The sequence below is a fragment of the Clarias gariepinus genome, chromosome 19, assembly GCF_024256425.1.
Source record: "Clarias gariepinus isolate MV-2021 ecotype Netherlands chromosome 19, CGAR_prim_01v2, whole genome shotgun sequence".
NCBI lineage: Eukaryota > Metazoa > Chordata > Actinopteri > Siluriformes > Clariidae > Clarias > Clarias gariepinus.
In genome coordinates this window covers 29,457,406-29,481,926 of record NC_071118.1, presented here as the reverse complement: position 1 = coordinate 29,481,926, position 24,521 = coordinate 29,457,406, and the positions used below count along the sequence as shown (strand labels likewise).

General features: G+C 39.8%; 1 protein-coding gene across 2 annotated transcripts in view; it reads right to left on the bottom strand.

The window, feature by feature from the left end:
* The window catches only part of gabrg2 (gamma-aminobutyric acid type A receptor subunit gamma2), a 58,232-nt gene that overhangs the window by 5,607 nt on the left and 28,104 nt on the right, over positions 1 to 24,521 (bottom strand). The window contains exons 3-9 of one of the 2 annotated variants that reach the window (XM_053477829.1): positions 20,292 to 20,359; positions 14,654 to 14,874; positions 14,056 to 14,138; positions 12,534 to 12,671; positions 5,261 to 5,413; positions 3,516 to 3,721; positions 2,291 to 2,314 (exon numbers count right to left, since the gene is read on the bottom strand). In XM_053477829.1, coding sequence (XP_053333804.1) covers positions 2,291 to 2,314; positions 3,516 to 3,721; positions 5,261 to 5,413; positions 12,534 to 12,671; positions 14,056 to 14,138; positions 14,654 to 14,874; positions 20,292 to 20,359 — 893 coding nt within the window. The remainder of the gene's footprint in view (positions 1 to 2,290; positions 2,315 to 3,515; positions 3,722 to 5,260; positions 5,414 to 12,533; positions 12,672 to 14,055; positions 14,139 to 14,653; positions 14,875 to 20,291; positions 20,360 to 24,521) is intronic. The other variant, XM_053477830.1, reaches the window with a different exon arrangement.

Here is a 24,521-nt window from a genome sequence, read left to right as displayed (position 1 = left end):
GCTATACTACACTGTACCACACAATACTCTGCTATACTACACTGTACCACACAATACTCTGCTATACGACACTGTACCACACAATACTCTGCGATACTACACTGTACCACACTATACTCTGCTATACTACACTGTACCACACAATACTCTGCTATACTACACTGTACCACACTATACTCTGCTACACTACACTGTACCACACTATACTCTGCTACACTACACTGTACCACACTATACTCTGATACACTACACTGTACCACACTATACTCTGCTACACTACACTGTACCACACTATACTCTGCGATACTACACTGTACCACACTATACTCTGCTACACTACACTGTACCACACTATACTCTGCTACACTACACTGTACCACACAATACTCTGCGATACTACACTGTACCACACTATACTCTGCGATACTACACTGTACCACACAATACTCTGCTATACTACACTGTACCACACTATACTCTGCTATACTACACTGTACCACACTATACTCTGCTACACTACACTGTACCACACTATACTCTGATACACTACACTGTACCACACTTTACTCTGCTACACTACACTGTACCACACTATACTCTGCGATACTACACTGTACCACACTATACTCTGCTATACACCACACCGCTCTGTTATACTGTATTAAGTTGCAGTACATACTTTACTGTACTGTACTATACTATGCAGCATCACTATACTACACTACACTACACTCTACTGCATTACACTACACTATAATACCTCTTTTTTACTTTAATATATTATAATACTATATCATGCTTTACTGTACTTACTCCACTACAGAGTAGTTTTGTTTCTGTTGCTTAGTAACTAATGCCATGCATTTTGCCCAGCACCCGGTGCCTGTATAGAGTGTATAAAGTGTATATAGACCCTTAGTGGTGCACTAGTGTGAGATTGAGATCACGGCCTCAGCGCTCTGATCAGGGTAGGTCAGGTCATGTGACTCGCTTCGCAAAGAGCGTGTGCAGAAAAGCAGCAGGGAATAAAGAGCAATAAACACCTGAGACCTGCAGCGTTAACAGCGTGAAATGAGACAACACTGAGAGCGGAGACTCAGGATATGTCTTCTTCTCTCTCTCTATCTCTCTTTTCCACATTTAACTAAAATTACTCACAACACACACCTGATTCTTAAAGTAGACCATATACTTCTTTTAAAGCTTCAAACAAAATAACGAGTTTGTAACGATTAACATTAAGCTGAGATAAGTTAATTTTAACAAAAACAAATAAAAAATATATATGAATCTGACGATATTAAAACTCTAACTGATTATGTAAGTTTTTAAACTAAATAAACAATAATACATTTTTAGTGCTAAAACATATTTCTAATGTTACCTGCTTAAAGAAGAGTTTTATAAAATAAAATTTAAATTCAAATTAAAACATATTAAATCTGAAAGTTGTTTTATGGTGGCAAATTACATTATTTAAAAGCTTGAAATTGAAAATGAATGGATAAAAGTTTTATAAAAGTTATCACTTTCTAAACACAAATTTTAACTAAAGAACGCAATATACTTTTAAAATGAGGTGAAAAAAAAACCTTTAATATCAGTTCTGAAAATGATAAAACTATTTACAAAAAAAGCTATTTCTAATTCTGATTAAAAATGGCAGTGAGTAGTGTAATTAAAACTTTAGGCAAAAATAACTTTGTGAAAGCTAATATACTTCATTTTATTATTTTTTATGAAATTGTATAATTTTTAATCATCAGATGAACTCAATGTCAAATAACTGATATACTCTGGTTTTTCCTTTTCTCTTTTTCTTTATTATTATTAATATTAGTGTAATAGTAGTAGTAGGATGGAGTGTTTCCTTGACCTGAAAGATGTTTATTTACAGAACTGTAATAATTCTCATATTATTTTTTTTAAGCTCATTCGAGTTTAAGTGTTAGCAAGGTTGTCTTTTTCAGGCTGTTAAAGCTCTGCTGACTCCTTATACACGCACGCACACGCACACACACACACAGGTAGGTCAGTAGGTTAGGAAAAAAAGGGGCCACCATCTTTAATTCGCAAAACAATTATGTTAATGAGCTCAAACAGAGGAGTGAATTTTAGCCGCCGTTTTTCAGCCGCTGCTTTTTAGCGCAAGACATTTAGCAGCTATTAGCAGTAGCGTGATGCTAATCGTGCTCGCGCAAGTAAACCTTATTGGTTAGCATGAACAGAGAGACAGTGCACACACACACACACACACACACATGCAAAACCCATAGACAAGCGAAAATACCTTGGAGGGAAAGAGCCGGAGGAGCTTCGGTCCAAACAGGAAGAACAAAAAGAACACATCGAATTAAGGACAAAAAAATAAATAAATAACGAATTCCGACACATGAAGAAAAAAAAACAACAAAAGTGATGGACTCATAAAGAACACATACACACACTCAGCTGCACAGACACAAGAGGTTTAAAACACACACAGGAGGAGGAGCTGAGACTCGACTTGAGGATTTACTCCAAAAATCCACTAAAGTTCAAAAACAAAGTTAAACATCCACCGCATCACACAGCTACGGCGTGAAGATGCTGAGTGTGTGACGCTCGTTTCCTGGAGCGGCTAACAGCAAACAAAAGCTAACAGCATCCAGTTTACAGTAAGCAAGAATAAAGTGAGTACAGTACAGCGGTACCTCGGCAGACGAGTTTAATCCGTCCCAGAGGCGAGTCCTTAAGGAGAAATTTCGTATTGCGTAACGCATTGTCTCAAAGGAAACAATGTAAATGCAGATAATTAGTCCGAGCCGCCCAAAAATATTACTATTACAAAATTACCAAACACTATAAAAAACTTATGTAAATGAAGTAAAATATGAAATAAACAGACATCAAACCTCACTTAACCTAAAACGAAGTTGCTCCATTTTCTTCAGTGCTTCATAATATTCTTGGGTTCTTCACTAAATCTTCCACAAAATGCAAAAAAAAAAAAAACTCCCTTCACTCGGCTTTCCACTGACGAACGACCAGACGTACAGTATGCGCGACCAGCACGGTTGCTTGTATACCGAAAATGCTTCGTATGCCGAGGTACCACTGTATTGAATTATTGTTTTAGGGAAAAAAATGTTTAAATGTAAAAAAAATTACTTTTATTTTAAACAAACAAAAATAAGATAAAACAATGAAAATTTTCAAATTTTTTTAGGTAGTAAAATCTATTTTAATAACAAAAAAAAAAAATTCTAAGCCCACCCCCCATTTACCAAAAAAAAAACAGCATTTATACTATATAATTTTATTATAATTTATTTAAAAATATAAGAAAAAGATTAAACAATAAATACAGCATAAACACTGTAGCATATGATAATAATTATGATGATTGTTTTTCAGCAGGTGGAACGCTGTGGACGTTTACCTTTGCTAATTTAAAATCTGATGTTACGTCAAGGACTAAAATGTTTTAATAAAGCTCTAACTAGCCGTTGTTAAACCATGCACCATTTCCTCACCGGGTTTTTCTTCTTCTTGTCTTTGTTTTTGCTGGGTTTGCGGTTGCTAACGAAGTAGTGCAGCGTCCCATACTCGATCAACGCCGCGAACACGAAGATGAAGCACACGGACACGAAGAGGTCCATAGCTGTCACGTACGAGACTTTGGGCAGGGACTTTCTGGCGATGGTGCTAAGCGTTGTCATGGTGAGCACCGTGGTGATTCCTGCATGAAAACATAGTTAGACTTAGCGCACTTGTTAGCAATAATGTTAATGTGCTAGCATAAAGGATCACTGAGCTGAACTGTGGTCTGTGACTAGCCGTGCTAGTGTCTGCGCGGCACTGAGCTGATCCGCAGACATTCCTGTGCTAGAACAACAGCAACCACGAAGATTAGAGATGTCTTCTGAGGACAAGGGCAGAAGCAATAGTCCACAAATTCCTCAGCCTCTCTCACTAATATTCTGGCTAATCTGCACCTGAATTAACGGCTGATGGAGGCCTGCTGCGCTGTATAATTAATGCCTCATTAAGGTATGCATGAGGAGAGTGTGGCAGGGGAGTGTTCACTGCGAACAACCATCTGCTCCTTCACTGAAAGGACGGAACACCTCTGGGGCTCAAGACCTCCAGTGATAAGCTTAATTAGTAAGTTCCTTTGCTAATAAATTTGCAGTGCGGATGTTTGTGTTTGGGCAAGGTCGTCTCGTTATCAGAATTGCCTCAAGTAAGCAGGGATTACAGATCCACAGCATCAGCGTGTTTAATCTCGGTTTCCCAAAATTCATAAATAAAATAACGCAAATAAATACTTCAACAGAGTGACGGAATTTTTGGTTCAACCTGCAGTGTGTCACTTTGCGCAGGAACTAAAATCTGATAGTGGGGGGGATCTGATGGTGGGCACGGTCTGACGTCTGTCCACATGGCAGACGTCTTGGCAACAATCCCCTTCAGTTTAATCAAACTCTTGTGATGTAGAACACTGAGAGGAAAGCCGGCACTTTCTCATATCACTGTGATTGACAGGGAAAAAAGCAAGCCCTACCCACTCAGACCCCAAGGCCAGCTTTACTTCGTGGGACTCAGACCCCATCTCCGTGTGACAGGAGGCCACTCGGGAGGTTCCTGGGTCCTAAGACCAGACCGTATCTTCTCTCATGTGAAAACTCTTCTAGCAGAAACTAATCGGAAACATGACACTTTAATCGCAGGTTCAACATTGGCATCGACAACCTGACAAGAATGGCGCCGGTTCTGGGTTGGGATCCAGAAACAAGCTGCTCTCTCCAGTGCCCATGGTCTTTCTGTGCCTGGGTCAGTGTGAGAAGTTGGGTTTTGTACTGAGGAACAGAAGTGTAGACATGTTATCAGATCTCCATTTATAGGATTTAGCAGATGCCCTTTTCCAGAGCAAATTACATCGATCTAATTTATACATCTGTCCAGTGGCAGCAGTGGGCTTTAACCATATGACCTTCTAATCAGAAGGCTGAGGTCTACACCCTACTATTATTTTGGTATTCTACAAATGCTAGTTCATTATCATCTTAAGCAAAACCCCTCGCGCTAGCATGGTGATGTACCGTTAGCCTTGCGTCACATTTAAACGTCTCATAAACCCGCTGAAGTGATGGCGATCAGTCAGTGCTAGCAACAGCCATGGTGTGAGGTTCTCACAATAAGTAGGATTTAACGATAAAATCGAAATGACTAAAATATTCACTGGCAATATTTAAAACTAATACAAGGTCTCTGGTACCTAAGGATGTGCGAGCAGGGACGGCATCCTTGTTGATCCAGAAGGAGACCCAGGAGAGGACGACAATCAGGGTGCAGGGGATGTAGGTCTGGATGGTGAAGTAGCCCATTCTCCTGCTCAGGTCGAAGAAGACAGTGAGAACCACATAGTCACCTAGAAATACAGAAAGAAAATGTTGGTCATGCTATTCCAGTCAATCAGCATGCAATAATCTGCTCATGCTAACAGGGAAGATAGGCTCCGCCCACCTAGCAGCACCTTCCATTACACTTGAACACTCAGGTACTGAAGGTTACCAGGAAGCTTTACATCTTTATCTGACCTTCCTCATCATGCTGCTGAACAGTTTGTAGAGAACATCCTGACAAGAACCCGAGTGCTCTTCTACACAACTCAGACACATTTGTAAATATCTCTATGAAGCCCAGGGTTGAAGGTACATCCAGGGGAGGGTTCCACCAGCACCCGAAAAAAAATCTCTTTAAAGTTCAGAAGTAGTTTAAATGTAATCCAATGATCCAGCGGGTCAGTGGGAGGACATCTAAAGTTCCGTGGTGCTCTACTGATGACCCTGTGCTAAGAGCCTAAAATCATCTCAGCCTTCATCATTCATCTTAGGAGAAGGAAAGAGGATACTTTTATCTGACACAATTCATGAGGAGGAAGAAGATGATCAGAGCTCGGGTTGAGAGGTCTCGTTCCGGGATCTCAAATGAGCTCGATGCTGTTCTAAAACAGCAGGATTGTAACTCATGACTTTCTCAGAACTGGATCAGTTTATAGCCAAGACCGAGCAAGATGGAGTCTTACCGCTACATAATTAGAAATAAGAACCAGACCAAATGGTACCAGTTGGAACCACTGAACTTTACTGGAGTCAATTTCATTAACAATAAAACCAAGATTCATATTTCTAAAGCCCCAGGACAAATTTATAACTGTAAGTAAAATATACAGAGGGATACAAAGGGATATATACAGTATGAATTAAAAATCCGTATAGATGCTGTTGTTTATATATATAAGAATTTTTGTTTATTTATTGTTAATATTAAAAAAATTCAGTTGTGTTTAAGAATAAATGTTTTTTATAATTTTAAGCCTTTCAAAACTGCTGCTGTTATATAAAACTAATCAACACCTGATTGTTGTGAAATAATACACTAAATTATTATTATAAATACACCACCTGGCCAAAAATATCATATTTAGTTGGAGTGCCTTTAGCTTAAGTGGTGTCAGATTTGTGTGTGAAACGATTCGTCATGCTCCACCCTTTCACACTCGGGTCAGGAGGAGTCCTGGAGTACGGATACAAGCTGTGTTAGATTAATTAGAGCCCATGTGTGAAAGGAGTCTCCAGTGTCAGCAGTTTGTAACAGACATAGAGCTGAAAGTTTTTTTCCCCGGTCAATGAGTGGCTGTGTCCCAGTCTGGAATATGAGTTTTAGATTGCTGACATTAGCATTTTTTCCAACAAACCAACACCATTAACGACGTCACCGATCATCGATTTTCACGTCGCTGATAGAAATGGAAAAACAGCAGTGTTTCTTGATGCTCTTAAAGACAAAATGTCTGTGTCTATTCTTCCTCTGGCATCTTTTGTGGCGCTAAAATGAAATATTGATCAGGTCTCTCAGCTGTTCTGCTGCTGCCTTCCTTCCTTCCTGCAGATGGAGTGAAGAATAAAAGCTGGGCTGATTTTCTCTCCGAACGCATCTAACATCAAAGCTCTTCCGTGATTTTTTTTTTTAATAAGAACGCAACCGGCGCGACACCTCAAAGCTCGAAGATCTCATCTGTCAGCCGACTTCCTCCTAATAGAACAAATGGTGGCAGTGATATAAAAAAAAATGAATAAAACATTACAACCCTTTCATCTCCACACGCCCACGGCATCGCAGAGTTCTCCGGCTGGATCTTTTCTCTTCCTTACGTTTATTTATTTTTTTATATTTTTTTATATTCTTTTTTTGGTTTGAAGGTGTTTGTGAAGTCTCTGAAGAGCATGAAAGGGAAGTGTTAGCAATGATTCCAGGTGTCAGCGTGATGCGTGCGGCGGACATCCAGTAAACTGTTAGCGTGTTTCTGGCCTCTGAACTCAGGATCAAAAGGTTTAATGGAAAACGTTCAGAGGGAAATGAAATGTCCACAACTCTGCTCGGGATCCGGCTAACGTGGCTAACGAGAAACGGTCTGGCGTGGTAACCGCATCAGTGCTCCATTAAAAGTGTAATATATTCAATTAAACACTTTAAAACGGATTTGGGAAACGCAGAACAAGTGTCTTCTGAGCTCTGACTGCACATCTACTTATTCTATCTTATTTTCTTTTCTCAGCATCTAGTTATCATCCAAATCATCCTGCCAGAAGCTAATCCTCCCGCGGCTTTTTATTAATATATCACATGAATTAAAACAAAATTACACAGAATACTTTTTTTTTATATCAGGAAATAGACATACAGAAGCAGATAAACACGTTTAACAGGAGCGGAGCGTGTTTACCTCCATTACAAATGCTACAATCGATGAACATACATAAATATACATGAACATGCAGTAATCATTTAATCATGGGCTCTTTGTTAATTTACTTATTTAAAAACCGGTACGTTTTAGTTATGTGTGTGTGTGTGATATGTACTGTAAAATATCTTAAAAGAGAGAAGGTGAAAAGAAAAAAAGGAAATGAAATAAATATAAAGGAAGAAAAACAATGCATAATGCTAAATAAAAAACAAGCAAACTAAAAAAAGGGACGAGTAAAATAAAAATACATACTAAGTAAGTAAGTAAATAAATAAATAAATCCCCCAGACATCGAGACTGAGGCTGCTTGTGCAATCCAAACAGGACAGATTTTTTTTCAGCGTATACATTATTTATTCATGCCCTCTCTTTATTCTGCGCTAAAAATCGCTAGTGTGATTTGAAGTCTGCGTTCGGATTGAAGAGGCGAGAGTGAAATATTGAGCACAGCATCCTAATCATGATCATCTTCCTCTTGCCAGCACCGTGGTGGTGGAAATCTTCTCCGGAATAATCTCCTTCCCAGATAGAGTTACACAATGTAATAATAACTCGTTTGCGCGGCTCGTTTATCATCTGCCGCGCTTTAGAACCTGCGGGACTCTCAGGGGGCGAATGGGATTAAGCAAATAACACTCGCTCCTGCCTCCTGCCTCTGCCGCCTCAACCACATTACACCCGTAAATAAGAATTTTCTCTCCAATTTGCAGCGAGGAGCAGGGGCTTATGGGACGGAGCAGAGTGCTGAAACATCACTCCTGATGCCGAGAGTCACTTACTGCTGCCGGCGAATAAACTCAACCACCCATCATTATTATTAGCATTATCGCTAAACTCACAGAGATAACGCCGAGCATTTCACTCTCAGTTCTCCACCTCTGATCACACAAACTGCTTCCTTCCACTTTAAATAGTTTTTAAAATAGATTTGGCAGACATTTACAGCTTTAGAGGTTTAAAGGTAACTTCCTGCTTTCTTCTTCTTCTCCTGCTGCTTTTCCCTCTGATACGGCACTCTGTGATTAGCGTTTATGCATTTATCTCTTTGTTCCCAGAAGAAACCAAAAGAAAAGATAATGAAGTTTTTATTGCTGCACTGCAAAGCATTTTAGCGTATGCGCTATAAAAAGTACAAAACTAATTCATCTACAACACAGCAAGTTTTAAAAACGGTATAAAGGCAATAAAAGATCAGAATCGCTTACAGGAACTAACCAACCAGACCCAACAAATTAAACATGTTTTAAAAGGAAAAAGATCATAAACTAATAAAAAAAAAAACGAGTAGATCATCATCATCATCATCATCAGCTGTGGATGCGTCCCAAACCATATCAGATTAAATCTGTTATAATGTAAACATGACTCATTAACCAAAAACACTGGAGGAGATGGACAGATACACAGCTTGGTAGGGGAAAATGTTCCCAGGACAACATCAGCCTGGAGACTCCACCCTGCTGGAGCAGTGAGCCGCACGCCCTCTCTGGTAGCCTTGGCACTTACTGTAGCACTAATTGAAGCATGGTGGTGGAAGGATTGTGTTGTACAAACAATTTGTATAAGTAAGACTTGAAAGCAGGATAAATGGAAACAAGTCCAGGACAATCTTAGAAGAAAGTCTGCAAGTGGTTTGAGATTGGGGCAGAGCTTCACCTTCAGAAAGGATACACTCAGGGGCAAATCTACATGTGAGTGGAACCTGAAATTGTTACTGTGGTCCAGTAGAAGTCCAGACCTCAAGCTAATTGCGCTCTGTCCAATCTCCCAGAGCTCAAGAATTATGGACAGACACATCAGGATCTAGATGTGCATAGCTGAAATGCTTGTAGCTGTTTCCCCACTTCCAATGACGGGGAGAAAACTTATACAACCTACAAGAGTCTGCTTTTTTAGATTTATGATTTGTGTCAATTAAAAAAAACACAAATACAGACTTTCAAGTATGAAACGTGTGATTTAAATCAAAATCTTATACGAGTCCATGTTAGTTTCATGTGGATGTAGTTCATTGGAGAGGGGGAGGGGGAGTGAATACTTATGCAATGCACTGTAGCTCAAATAAACATCATCAGTGCAGTGTGTGTGTGTGTGTGTGTGTGTGTGTGTGTCCCAAACCAGCCACCCTGTTCACTAAAAGGTCCACACCAAACCCCATCATTAAGATCTTCAGCATCCAGCTGTGACTGTAACATCAAACACATCTGGTTGAGCTCAGGACTCCGGTCACGATCGGGAGAGGAGCGAGTGTACGGACGCTGGAAAGATGATGACGCCAAACGAGCTGCAGAGTAACAAGGACTCGAAGGACATGCTGATTGTTTTGGTTGCCATAGCAATCGTCTTCCTGAGAGAAAGCGGAGCGAGAAGACGAACCAGTCAAGACTGAAATAAAGGGATTAGTGTGTCGGGTTTCAGCTGAAACGAGACGCTGCGGTGCGGATAATTAATCAGCGCTGAGCTTCTGAGAGAAACACCAAGCAAGAAAAAAATATACAAATTCCATATTCTCTACAGAGAGAGCGAGCAGAAGTATTTACCCCCTTGAAAGTTTCAACGTTATGGAGTCATAAAGACTTTTTGTTATTAAATGATAATAAATTAGAAATAAAACACGGCAAGTATTTGCCTGTCTCCAGGGTTAGAGGTTTCGATTCTCTCCTCCACTCTGTGTGTGTGTGTGTGAGTGTGTGTGTGTGCTTTCCCTGTGCTTGGTGGGTTTCTTCAGGGTTCTCTGGTTTCCTCCACAGTACGCTTTGTGTGCCTTTATCCTATGAAGAGTTGGCACCTCATTCAGGTTCGTACCCCACCCTGCTCCCCCGACCCTACACAGAATAAGGTGTAGCACTTTAGATAATAGATAATAAATAGACAGATGGATGGATAGTGTGAAACCTATGAGCTTGGAACCCTTGGCTAAATTATGTGAGCATGTAAAGAGAGAACTAGTCAAATAATTAACCAAGAGAACTCTAAAGAAGCCCAAGAGATCCACAGCTCAACACGAAGAAGCTTTTCACAGGACAACCTCAGACCGTCTCCAACCCCCTGGTTGTTATGGACGAGTGTTGAATCCAGCGTGGACTGATGAAACAGAGATTCTAAAGTGATGTGGTGGTGGTAGCTTCCTGGTTGGTTCTGTCCAGAAATGAAGGTTCTTATTTAAGAAAAATGTGTGTCTCAGAAGAAGAAGAATGGACAATATTAAAGTCTATGATTTTGACATTTTTATGGATTGAGTTATTAATTAAACAAATAAAATATGTAAAAAAAAAAAAACATGATAGTTGTTGAAGTTTTAATGCCGTCTAAGTACTGATCATTCTCTCTCTCTCTCTCTCTCTCTCTCTCTCTCTGTAGGCTGACAGATGGCCGTGTCTTAACCCATAACCAAGGGGTTACATTTCTATTATTCTCCTCCAGATGTGCCCACACTGTTGTCCTCTCATTTCTCCACACATCTACAAACATCTGGCTCCTTATCAGACCTCCTTTATCTTATTTCCAGCAGGAAAATGTCACTACAGTGATGTGTGTGTGTGTGTGTGTGTGTGTGTGTGTGTGTGCGCGGGTGTTTTAAGTGATTTAGAGAGCAGATGGCATGGCTGTGTCCTCGTCCTCCCTCTTACTGTCTCAACTTAATTATTTCTCTGTAAACAGGGCAGTGATTGATGTGGAAGTGATTTACGGTGGCTGTAGACAGAAGAAGAGAGCGCGTGAAAGAGGCTTACAGACGTGTGTGTGAGTGTGTGTGAGTGTTTATAGTCGTTTAAAGCACATGCATGTTTATCAAAACTCTGATGCGAATAAATCAAGTGATATTTAAGTGTAAATAAGTGTGAATATTTAAACATTACTGTAGTTGTGTGTGATGCAGTAAAACATTTGGGAAAAAACTTATAGAGGCCACGCTCCTCCTATTGTGATTGACAGTTACAGAGACCACACCCCTTTACAATGACGGACAGATAAAAAGGCCATGCCTACTTACTATGACCAACAGATACAAAGGCCACACCTACTTCACTATCTGACAGTTACAGGTCACAAACACTACTGACAGATAGACCACGCCCACTTTATGGGCGTGACCAACACTGGATATTGGACACACTCACTTTTCCAACTGACAAATAAACAGACCACACCCTCTTTATTATGACCATTATACACAGACCACACCCACTTTATTGACTGATAAATAGATAGACCACACCCACGTTAAATCACCCAAAATATACAGAAACCACGCCCACTTTGCCTGGCTGCTACAGAGGACAGACTTTTTTTCTTTTTACTGTTAATGACAGATAGGAGCCGCGCCTACCTTACTGTGATAACAAGTACAAGCCACGCCTCCTTCAAGACAACAGACAGGTACAAAGGCGACGCCTCTTTCACTGGTAGAAAGTTTTATGGTTCTTATTAGAAGCCTTCCTAGAAGGACAAACAAAGAACCTCATGGGTTCTAAAATGTCCTGAAATATTGTATAATCTTTATTTAACATGTAATTCAGACAAACTGCATGGAATGGACAGAATAACCTCTGACTTAATGAGACAGGGACACACGATGTGGAACCAGGGTTCTGTTAGTTTTGGTTCAGATAAAGAGTGGAAGAGAGAGAACATTCTTTTTTTCTTTGTGAGGCACTCAGGCTGTGTATGTGTGTGTGTGTGTGTGTTTGTGTGTGTGTGTGTGTGTGTGTGTGTGTATTATGATAACGGATTTAATGACCTGAGAAGGTGCTGACGATATCTGAGATGTTCCTCAGACCCACGAAGGAGAACTGGTAGAGTCTCCATGAGCGGATGTCTCCGACCTCAACAGAACTCCGCTTCCACTTATAAACGATCTCCTCCTTCGGGTAACCGTCTGCGGACAGGAGAGGATCAGAAACACAAACGAAGATCATCATGGATCATCAACATGGATGTCTAACAAGTGCTTTGGAGGTAAAAAGCGTTAAGTTTCTCCTTCCACATAATGAGCTTCAGACTTTGTTTTGAGTCAGTCGGCAATTTTATGGGGAAATATAATAATAATAATAACCTAAAAAAAAAAACACACACCTTGATATTCCCAATAGTTGGACCTCATTCACGCTGCCCTTTTGTCGAGTTAGCTAAATCATTAGCCCTTTTTGTGGTTGCCTAGCAACAGAGTTCCTTCTGTTTGAACAGAATCCTGTTTTGCTTATCCCGAGCCAAAAGTGCAGACGCATCGCCGGTTAGTTAGTGCCCTGAAACGCTCTGCCATTTGTGTTGTTCAGCGTTTAAATGTCGCGTCTCGCACAGAGCCATAATCTTTTTCCCTCCTAATCCTTCTGCTTCGCACTCCAGTCCCGTAGGTGGCGGTACTGGACCCATCATCCTCAAGCTCAAAAATACTTATGAAAGTAAAAAAAGATTTCAAAAGATACTTTTAAAAAAGTGAGAGCATTTGCATAATCAGGTTAATGGAGTAGCTTTAAAGAGTTTAAGTAAGTGTGCGGTTTACACGCTGGACCCACAGAGTTCCCTTTACAGACACGTTTCCTGTAGAAGCATATTCAGTCCACGTGATAGACGACTGAAATCTCTGGATTTCTCGATAAAGCTGGATTATCGAGTCACGCCTGTTGTTCCTCTCTCTCTCTCTCTCTGTAAGGTATACCGAGGGGAAGCTTGTTTGGACCGAGGCCGATCTCCATCCTGCGACATTTATTACAATTATTTCAGCAGATTTGTTTTAGAGGAACTCTGTCAGGAAGATTTCTGTGCAGCTCTTCCCCGTGGTGCTCCATGTGCTCTCTGGCAGTCTCATTAGCATGAAAAAGGTCTCTGATCACCTCTGCTGAGTTACGAGGGACAGAGAGAGAGACAGAGTGGAATAGAGACACAGAGAGAGAGAGAGAGAGAGAGAGACAGAGAGAGAGAAAGAGAGAGAGAGAGAGAGAGAGAGAGAGAGAGAGAGATTTCTGGAACAGCCTGAGCCTGATGGGCTGAAGGGCAGGTGGAGCGGGAATAAAGTGACATTTTCATCATTATGTGTCTGAAGAAAATGTGAAGAAAAGAAAGCAGAAAGAGAGACAGAGAGAGAGAAAGACACACACAATGATAGATAGATAGATGGAGATAAGGGGAGATAGAGAAGGACAGAAAGTGATACCCAGGGCTCTATGAGAGTGTTAAAGAGCCGTGTTTTTGGCACAGAAGGAAAGTGTAAAGAAAAGGAGGAACATTGGAGGAGTGGAGGAGCAGCATATGGCCGCACTTACAGCTCGAGAACTCCAGGGGACAGGAATGCTCATCCATGGGAAAGTTATTCAGTTTAAGCTGGCACTCGGCATCGATGGTCAACCTGCGGACAGAAATAACTCGCACGATTACATCGCTAACACAGGCCAAGATTCATTTCACATTGCAGCACACACACACACACACACACACATACAAAGACTTTTCCAATCTGCAGTGTTAGACCGTTCCCATTATGTGGGCAAAAAGGAGAAATTAACAAACAAGAAATAAAAGCTGCTTTGGCGTTAAGCATTAGCATGAAACTTCAATTAATCCATCATCAGACTGTCCTTATTTTCATTTAAAATGATTAGTGTATTTGTGAAGTATAAATATAAACCGTGTAAAAAGACGGAGGCGCTAATGCGCTGCCTGGTTAATGAGTTTCTTTACAGATACGCTTTCGACGGCATACGATATCCTGTTTCGGGTTAAACCGATAGTTTAAAGCGCCAAGCTTGCTCCGTGCTAACACAGAAACGTGACATCACACGTCAACATGGAGTTTTAATCCCCGCAGCAGACACACACTTCTCACAGTTAAAAGGAAAAGTCTCTACAGTCGACCCATGTCACCTCAGCGTGTACAGGATCCGCCCATCGTTCCATATCCGGAGCATGCGATTGGGCGTGGTAATCCAGTGGGCGTCGGCCTTCTTGGAGTTCCGGAAGAAGGTGTCAGGAATCCAGATCTTTCCCACCATGTTGCTGTTAAGACGCAGGACCTTCATGGTGCTGTTAAACTTCAGGCGTCTGTCGTACCATGTCTGAGCGAAGAAGATGTCGATGGTGTACTCCTGTAGGGGGAGAGGGGCGCAGAGGGAGGGTATGGGGGTGGGGCAGACAGGGACAATGACCATGTCTTTTTTTTTTACTATATTTAAATTTTTATATGTCAATTTATTTCCAAGATATAGTGGAAAAGAAGGGGCATGGTCATGTGACATGCCTACATGCACATCAAAGTAATCAATGTGACCGTGTTCTAGCAGTAACACCTCTCCTGGTTTCTGCACGTGTCTGCAGATCTGAAGCTCATGTGGTTGTTATCATGTGGTTAGCGTGTGTCAGTAACATTACACCAGCGTGGCTCTAATACGAATCGCACGTTTGTGTTCCCTGAGCTGAAAACGGCGAGGTGTAATGCCTGAACCCAGAGCTACAATTACACGCACATTAAAGTTCTTCAGGAAGTTCTGAGAGCGTTTTAACTCGCTCCAAGAGCATCGTGATGGAGCCGGGGAGGTTTCCGAGGCTCTGGAGGGAGTGATTACGGAAATTACCAGAGCAGCGTTTCTCCAATTCAGGTCTCCGTACGTGTCAGTTTACGAGCAGTGAATATCACACCAGATAAAAGCTCTTCTTAAACTCACACACTCCTTCATAAATCATTCCCGGGTGCGTTTACACTCGGAACGCCAGGTGTTCATGGAAATGGTGTTAGTTTGGAAAAATGATGGCCTTCTATGATTGTGCATGGATTTTTATTGTTTTTATGCGGTTGAGTTTAATTCACTTTTTGAATTAAGTAAAGGGAAATAAGACTAGCGGATTAATTTGGACAAAAGAAATGGCGCCCCCTGGAAAAAAATAAAGAGTGCTAGAAAAAGCACATGCCGAGCTTTTATTGTTCAGTTGTCATTTTTGCTCATTTTCATTGTCTTTTATAGAATTTTGTGGGCGTGGCTAACGTGTGTCAATAGCTGATGTTTGGTTGTTGACTTATGATGAATCAAAATACACACAAAAAAGTGAGAAGAAAATCACCCAATAAATTGCAGCGTATGTTTAATGGTTCGAGCAGATGATTGACTTGTAAAATCAAATCATGGTCCAACAAAAATAGATCTGATTACAGGTGTAGAGGTTACTATACAGTAGGGGTGGGAGCCACTCGGGGCCGGCCGATCCCATATCATCATCACGATACCCAGGAGCCAAGTCCATCTGTACTGAAATTCTGTTAGTATTGTGATTTTATAAATATCACGATTCAATGGTCTTTTTTTTTTTAGATTTCATTTCATTTCTTAACAAACTTTACAAACAACCTGCTCCCAGCATCCGCCAGGGCCCGTCAGTGTGTTAATATTTTCCAGTGATTAAGATTACAAAGAAACTGTGACCTTTTTTGCTGCCTTAAATGTAAACATGTAAACTCTGTGGTGAAATCTGGGTTTATTTAGCAGAACCCGTCTTGTGAACAGACCAGAACACATCCGCATGAGAATAAGTGGGATTTTTTAAGCCGTACAGAGTTTCGTCCGTGTTTATCGAGCCTGTGAAAGCGGCCATCTTGACCCTCTGAACCTGAAAATTAAATGTTTAACGGGGCAGTTAATGGGCTCTCGGTTTTAACCATGACGTTTTGTAACTCGCTAACTCCCTCAGGTCGGTCATTATCCCCAGAATATTACTTGGCTCTTCTGGGTTCCGTGTTCTCTGCTCAAAACTGCATCACGACGCTGAGCATATTAAACAGCCAACGGCACACGGTCCAGTGCGGCACTTTATTACTCCTGCACTCCTTTATTTATTTATTTATCTTCTTTTTTTATTGCTTTGTGGAAAACCAGGTTTGCATCATAACGGGGAAAATGAGTAAAAGTGTAGTTCCTTGAGCGGGTCTTTAGTTCAGAGTGTTTACAGGACGTTCCAGTAGAGTAGGTCGGCGTTCCAGAGACCAGATTATTAAACGAACACTAAAAGAACCGTGAAGACCAGATTAATGTTAAACTCCTGACAGGTTCTAAGTTTAAAAAGTAACAGTTTTACACACTCACTTAGTTAACACACATACACACACACACACACACACTTTTAGAAAAAGGCGTCTTTAAGGGTTCTTTGAATTAAAGAAGGAATGTTAGCTTCAAATTTAGATTAATGAAGTCTTGTTAGCTACAAAGTGTTTCTTAGTTTACAATTAATTCAGACTTATTTTCCAATTAAGGGTTCTTAATGGTATCTTACATTTAATCACTGGTTCTTCACTTCCAATGTATACCCACAGAATCTTCTTCATTTAGGAGTTTTAGCTTTCAATCACGGATTTCTTTTATTTAATCCTCAATTAAATGTTTTTAATTTTCCCGTAAAAGATTTAGAGTCCTGTGTTAAACATGGAACGCTTTCTGGCACTCAGGATCACTTACGCATTCTGAACATGTTACAGGTGCATTATAGGGCCGGGCGAGTCCACCAAAGCTCACGCCAGGATTATTGTGATTAAAACTGCAATATTTAACAAATAAATGTATCATTTTTTTAAATTTATTTTTACATGAATTCCTCACTATGTATTAATTAACTGTAATACAGCAGCTTTTATTTTAAATAATCATACAGCTCCTAATTACAATTTAGATTTTTATGTTATTAATTGTGCAGCAGCAGTGTAACATCATTCACACCCGCAGCATGGCTCTGTGTGAGTGTGTGTGTGTGTGTGCTTCCTATCTGGTGGTTTTTGTCACAGTTGCCCTGTGTGTTTAGATTTTTTTTATTTATTTCTATAAATAAAAAGGCGAGGCGGAGAACCAGCCATGTGGTTCTGTATGGAGCTCAGAGCATCAAAGGAAACGAAACTCACTTCAGACGGGACTGAAAAAAAAATCCTCAGAGACACTGAAGACACAAAAATGTTCTAAATCTAAAGATATCTCAAACACACACACAGCCCTCTGTGAGATTTTTGACTTTCTTCTGGAGCCTCTGGGGGGCGCTTTAAGATGAAAGCAATGTTTACAAATTTAAATAAAAACTGGTCCTTGTGTTTTCTTGTTTAGTTGATAAAACGCTGAGTTTAAAAAAAAAATTAAATGTAACATTTTTCCAAATTTAAAATGACTGTTAATTAGATTACATTAAACGTTAGAGAATTAATTAATAAGAAGATAATGTTCAGCTGCATTAGTGATCCTGCTACAGCAGGACATTTTTAATATGAAATATTTAGAACACGGTAACAGTTTGATACCAAAAATGTAATAAGGTTTACCATGCATTCGTTTCCAATAAACTCACTTCCTGTTTATGGTAAAGGGAGGTTAAGAATGTGAACAACATAAAGCAGGAACGTCAAGAACAGTTAGAGTGTTATCATAAAAATTCCATAAACTTAAAGAAAATATTTTGAATTGAAACAACAACAATTGGCTCAGAGGGCTAAGGCACTGAGTTACTGAGCGCAAGGTCGGTGGTTCGATCCCCAGGTCTGCCAGGTTGCCACTGTAGGGCCCTCGAGCAAGGCCCTTAACCCTAACAGCTTCAGGGTCGCCGTATCATCGCTGGGATATGTGAAGAAGAAATTTTCTGATTTCTTTTATTTATATACTCTATGTTTGCATTGATGTGGTGAAATGTTGCAGTTCCTCTATAATCCTACAGGTGGTGCACTCTAAACTATTCACACATTGGTGGGCAGCACAGTGTCCTGTGTAGAGGAAAGTTCAGAAATGTAGTAACATTCAATCAGGATATTTATAAAATTATAATACTAATAGATTGCAATGAAGATTTTTAGCAAAAGATTATTAGCATTACTTTAAGTTAAAATATTTTTTTACATTTTTTAGAATGGACCAGAGGGGGAATATATATATATATATATATATATATATATATATATATATATATATATATATATTTATTTATTTATTTATATACACACACACACACACACACACACACAACACCTATATAAATATATATTCCCCCTCTGGTATATACAGTGAGGTCAATAAGTATTTGATCACCCTGTGATTTTGCAAGTTCTCTTACTTAGAAATCATGGAGGGTCTACAATTTACAGCACAGAATCTAAAAAGAAAAATCCGGAAATCACATTGTATGATTTTTGAACAATTAATTAATTTGTAATAAGTATTTGATCACTTGCTTATCAGACAGATTTCTTCTTCATGACCATGACGTCTTAGTGTATTACTGACGGTAGCCTTGGAAACGATGGTCCCAGCTCTCTTCACGGCATTGACCAGCTCCTCCCGTGTAGTTCTGGGCTGATTCTTCACCATTCTTAGCATCATTGATACCCCATGTATCTACTTAGACTTTGGCTGATTGTGAGGTGCACAGGTGCCTTTATGACGGCTAACGACCTCAAACAGGTGCTACTAATTTAGAATCATGAGCAGAGTGTAGCTGGACTATTTAAAAGCAGAATAACAGGTAACCCTAACCCTAACCCTGGGTCAGAAATCTGGCTGATAAGCAAGTGATCAAATACTTATTCGACACAGTAATTCACAAATAAATTGTTAAAAAATCATACAATGTGATTTCCGGATTATTCTTTTTAGATTCTGTCTCTCACAGTGGAAATACACCTATGCTGAAAATTGTAGACCCTCCATGATTTCTAAGTAAGAGAACTTTTAAAATCACAGGGTGATCAAATACTTATTGACCTCACTGTATATATATCAGTACATACATATTTTGTGATCTTTTTTTATTTGTTTGCTAATATATATTAGCAAACAAATGAAAAAAGATCACAAAAAAATAAAAAGGCAAAAGATTCTGTCATAAAATCTAAAAATCACTGATATTACATTTGTATTCAAACTGAATTAATATTAGTAAAACATTGTTCATTACCAACTACATACATTAATGTTAAAACATGTGCTAATGCAATAAGAGAGAAAGTGCCCGGGTTTATTTTAAACATAGAATAAAACTTTATCTTCTTCCTGACTGTGTCGATTAATTTAATTATAGCAACTGCTAACAACTAGCGGTGTCTTTATCTGCTATTTATATCCGTCTGTTTAATTCCTGATCTGCGTCTCCAAAATAGAAGCGAGCTGAGTGGATTATGAAAGTCGGGTCTCAATTAGTCTGGTGTGAGTCATGAGATGGAATGAGATGGAATCGATTCAAATCCAGGAAGGTATAAGAGAGTGATAAACATCAAGGAGGTTCCATATACCAAGCCCTGAGGCACGCCTTTAAACCCTCTCAGTGATTCAGCTCATCATCTCTAAGCACAGCGAGGTTCTGTTAGCGTTTTATCCCTGAGTGCCAGAGTCTATACTGTACAGAAATGCCAACATCAAAGCACAATGGCGTATGTAATTGAATGTAAATCTAATTCCCCCTGAGAGAGAACGAGAAACGTTAACCACACTTTAATTGGCATCAAGATTACAGTGCTAGGTGTTTTTTACCCCTAAGGGAAATCACTTACCATGTTGATTGCGTTTACAGGGCCGATGCTATTAACAAACATGTCCGTTTGGATCACAGTGGGTTTGACTGGAGAGAGAGAGAGGGAGAGAGAGAGCAAAATTAGTTGTTATATAAGAACCATTAAGACCTTTACCAGTCTAATTATTATTTATCTACTAGAATTTATTTTAAATGTACTGTACATTAATCATTTAACATTCCAGGTACAAGGCCACTGCGCCAAACAAAATATGACTGAAAATAAAAAAAGTTGTACAAGCATAAGATGTTACTATGTTTTAGAAGAGTCACATTATTATCCTGTATCAAGCAAAGACAACAACTAAGGAGATAAAGCTAAAATGGCTGGAATTGGGCTAAGAGCTGTCTAACACAATATTAAACCCTGGAAACTCGGAGCTGAAGTCAGACTTCACTGACGAAGATCATGAATAAGTGTAATGGAAGATCACGTAAACCCTTGATTAAGTTGCACTATTCAAGAACTTACAGGATTGGGACTAAATCGTTGTGGACGTGCTGGAGAGGATGTTAAAGAGAGGTTAAACTCTCCCATTACTGATACAAGATCTGAGCCAAAAACATATGCAACTCTGGATTAAGGTAAATGTTGTGATGTTGTATAAGTTTGTAGACACAATGCCACTCTGAATGCACGCCGCAATCTAAGCTAAGTAACCATTACACTGTGACGAAGACCATGAGGGTCCCACTGTGTCCTAAAATAGTGAAGAATGCAGGAGGAACAGGGTAAAATTGGAAAATGTGCATTCATCAAGTTCACACTAGTTCCTAGCTGTGTCCCTGTCAGGTTCTCAGTCCATCCATTATGTTGTCTCTAATGTCCTATCACGCACATGATCACACGCTTACCTGTTATTACCATGTCTGATCAGACCCAGCCTCATATCACGTGCTTGCTACATTGTCGTTGCGTCCGGTGGGTTGGTATCAATACCAGGAAACAAACAGTGCTTTTCATCATGAAGTGATGGTGTAAAGAACCGGATCCAGTATTTATATTAAACACTCTTAACGTGACATAGACACGCTGATAGCCCGCTGCATGAATGGCGTCCACCCTTTCCCGTCCACGCCATGCTTGTGGTAGGCCAGTGATGTCCCTAGGAGGTGTTGGTTATGCCGTTAACTGCTCAATGTTGTTGTTATTACGTCCTTATTAAGTTTACGTCCTTACCAGTCTTTTAAAGAATGTGTCCAAAAACGACAAGGAGAGAACATCTTCCCTCCAAGTTCTTTGCGTTCACCCATTTTTTTTTTACTTTTTTTTTTGCAGATGTAGTTTCAATCTTAGTGAGATGGAGCCTAAAAACGGTGGAGTGAAATATTTTAGTATTGGTAATCATTATAAATTATTATTATTAATATTACTTTAACAGTATATTTAAAACAGCTTTTACCATGTTTCATATCTTCAATGCTAAACAATGCTAGTACTATTATAATTTTAAATAATACCCAGAATGCACTAGTAATTGTCTTTGTGAACAGTATTAGATATTTTCGGTTAAAACTCAGTCATGACGTCAGATGATGAGATTATTATATTATAGATGTGTTATATTTCATTGTTCCTCCTTCATATTACATAAAACAATTAAATTCCATGGCTTTCTGCCCTGGGGCGCAACTCTGCAGCGGCACAGCGTTAGCATGCTGCTGTAGCGAATAAATTCCTGGTCATAAAGGCAAGCCGTGACATTATGGGGGATGTCAGTGTTAATATGGTGGCTGGTCGGGCAGATTGGTGTCACAGCGAGTGCACATCTTCATCGTTCCCCTGCAGTCCACTCGCTTCATCCTCACCACATCACAAATCCACAGAAGCAGCCAGACGCTGGATATATAGGACACGCGCAGAAAGGACAAACCTTTGCTTTATATAATAACAGTGTGTGTTAAATTATAATCTACATAACATACAGGTCACCTGACATGGACAGTAGTGGGAGTGTTTATTTAGGAAAGTCTATCCTTCGATCAGCTACAGTGTTCTAGTATGTGTTTCCGAAACAATGAGAAATGAATCAATTATTCAGCAGAGAACAGAGACAGTGGGCTGAGGTACTCCTGCTAGAGGTTTGTCTTATTACAGTGTAATGTTTACCCGGGTATTAATAATTTACACTGTATTACTGTTACAGTTATGTCGACAACTTGGGCTAAAAAGCTAAGGCGGTATTTACAGGAGCAGGTTCAGGTTACATGTCTGACTAGTTGCTGTGACAGAGCTGCTGAGTTCTGGCTCCTGATTGGTCAGAAGGTGATTAATTTAACAGTAACAGTAGTTCACCTCTGACACTAGTGCAGCTGAAAATCTGAACATAATCAGAGATAAAAGCCATCTGCAGATTTACACTTGGTGAAAAGATTTTTCTCAGACACTGTTTTTTATATACAAACTATTTTTGTTACATTGTAGCATATGTTTCATTCTAAAGCATTAAATGTATGTTTTTTGCAAAACACGACACCAAGTGACCATATTACACATCAAAATACAACATATCCATATGGTCAGTGACATTGCTGCTTCCTGTCACATGATCAGTGAAGTGAGACTGGTGGCTGGGCAAAACAGTAACTAGCATGAGAAACTAAATAAGTTTGATGGATTTTTGGAAAATGTTGAAGTCAAGAAGACGAAGACGGAGGTTAGTGTCACTGCATTTTCCCCAGCAGTCATGGACTTCTGTAATAATTCATGCACTAAATACTGAAATCGAAGGATCCAAGTGCAGAGCGCGAGTTGGAAAGCTTTGGTTGCTTTGTGGTGAGATGAGGTGATTTTGCCGGTTTGTATGGCGGAGGCGCGGCACGAGTTTGGCAAAGAAGCGCAGAAGTGCAGGGTCAGCACGAGTTGAATGATGGTGTTTCCGCAGAGATAAATCGTGGTTTTAGACAGGCGAGGTTCAAAACCAAAGCATCAAAAAAAATCCAGAATCCAGAATCTTGGCCGAGAAACGAGATCAAAAGTCATGAGCCAAAAAAAAAATCCAAGTGAGAAAAGAGTCCAGAGTGAGAAACGTGAGCGTCACGATCCGAGGCAAGATTTCTGGAATACTGGGCATGAAGACACGCAATAATCTGGTGGAGAATGGATGTTTCATGGTGTGTTTAAATAGGGCGAGATGATGAACTGAGATTAGGAACAGGTGCGCGCGGAGCGGCACATGAGGCGACAAAAAGAAAGGAACAAAGAGGAGTGAAATGAAGCAGGGGCGCAGGTGACCATGACTTTGCTTGAGACGGGGCGTGACCTGGCGTGTAGTGACAGAAGCTCGAAGGGGCTGAGGCTGATGATGCTGTAAACTAAAGTTTCTGCACTATTTATAACCTCATTCTCATTATATTTAACAATTATTGTAATATAATTAAAATACAAAAAAAGATCTACACGTATTCCTTTAATCTAATTTGCCAACTCTACTTTCTGTTTGACTCGATACAGAATCACAATCAAAGCGTGACTGTTAGAGGCTGTAATCAACAAACATTATTTGTAAGAACTCTGACACACAGACACAAAGCGAGGTCTTATGGAAAAAGGGTTTTAGTTTTAGTTAGAAAAGAAGGAAAAGAGAAGGGGACTGGGCAGGGAAGTAATGAGTGTTGCTCGTGCTGGTCCAGGCGGTGCCCAGGTGGCAGAGGGGCACACAGCTGGTGAGTGCTAGCAGTGATGAAGTTTGGGCAGCGGCTCTTGCCGGCCCTTCAATGCAGATGCCCATCACAGGTTCACGCCGTGACATATTACTATTATTATAACTATTATTATTATTTTTAGTGTGATTATTATTGTATGCAATAATAAAGTGCATATATAATTATCCATGAACACAACTGCAAGTAGATTTATTAATTGGGACAAAACTGTTGGAAGTGGAGTTACAGCATTTTGATGAATTCCACAAAATATACACTGGTATACAGTCTGCAAAAATACAGTGGGGCAAAAAAGTATTTATTCAGCCACCGATTGTGCAAGTTCTCCTACTTAAAAAGATGAGAGAGGCCTGTAATCTTCATCATAGGTATACCTCAACTATGAGAGACAACATAAGAAAAAAAAATCCAGAAAATCACCTTGTAAGATTTTTAAGAAAATTTATTTGCAAATTATGGTGGAAAATAAGTATTTGTTCACCTACAAACAAGAAAGATTTCTGTCTCTCACAGACCCGTAACTTCTTCTCTAAGAGGCTCCTCT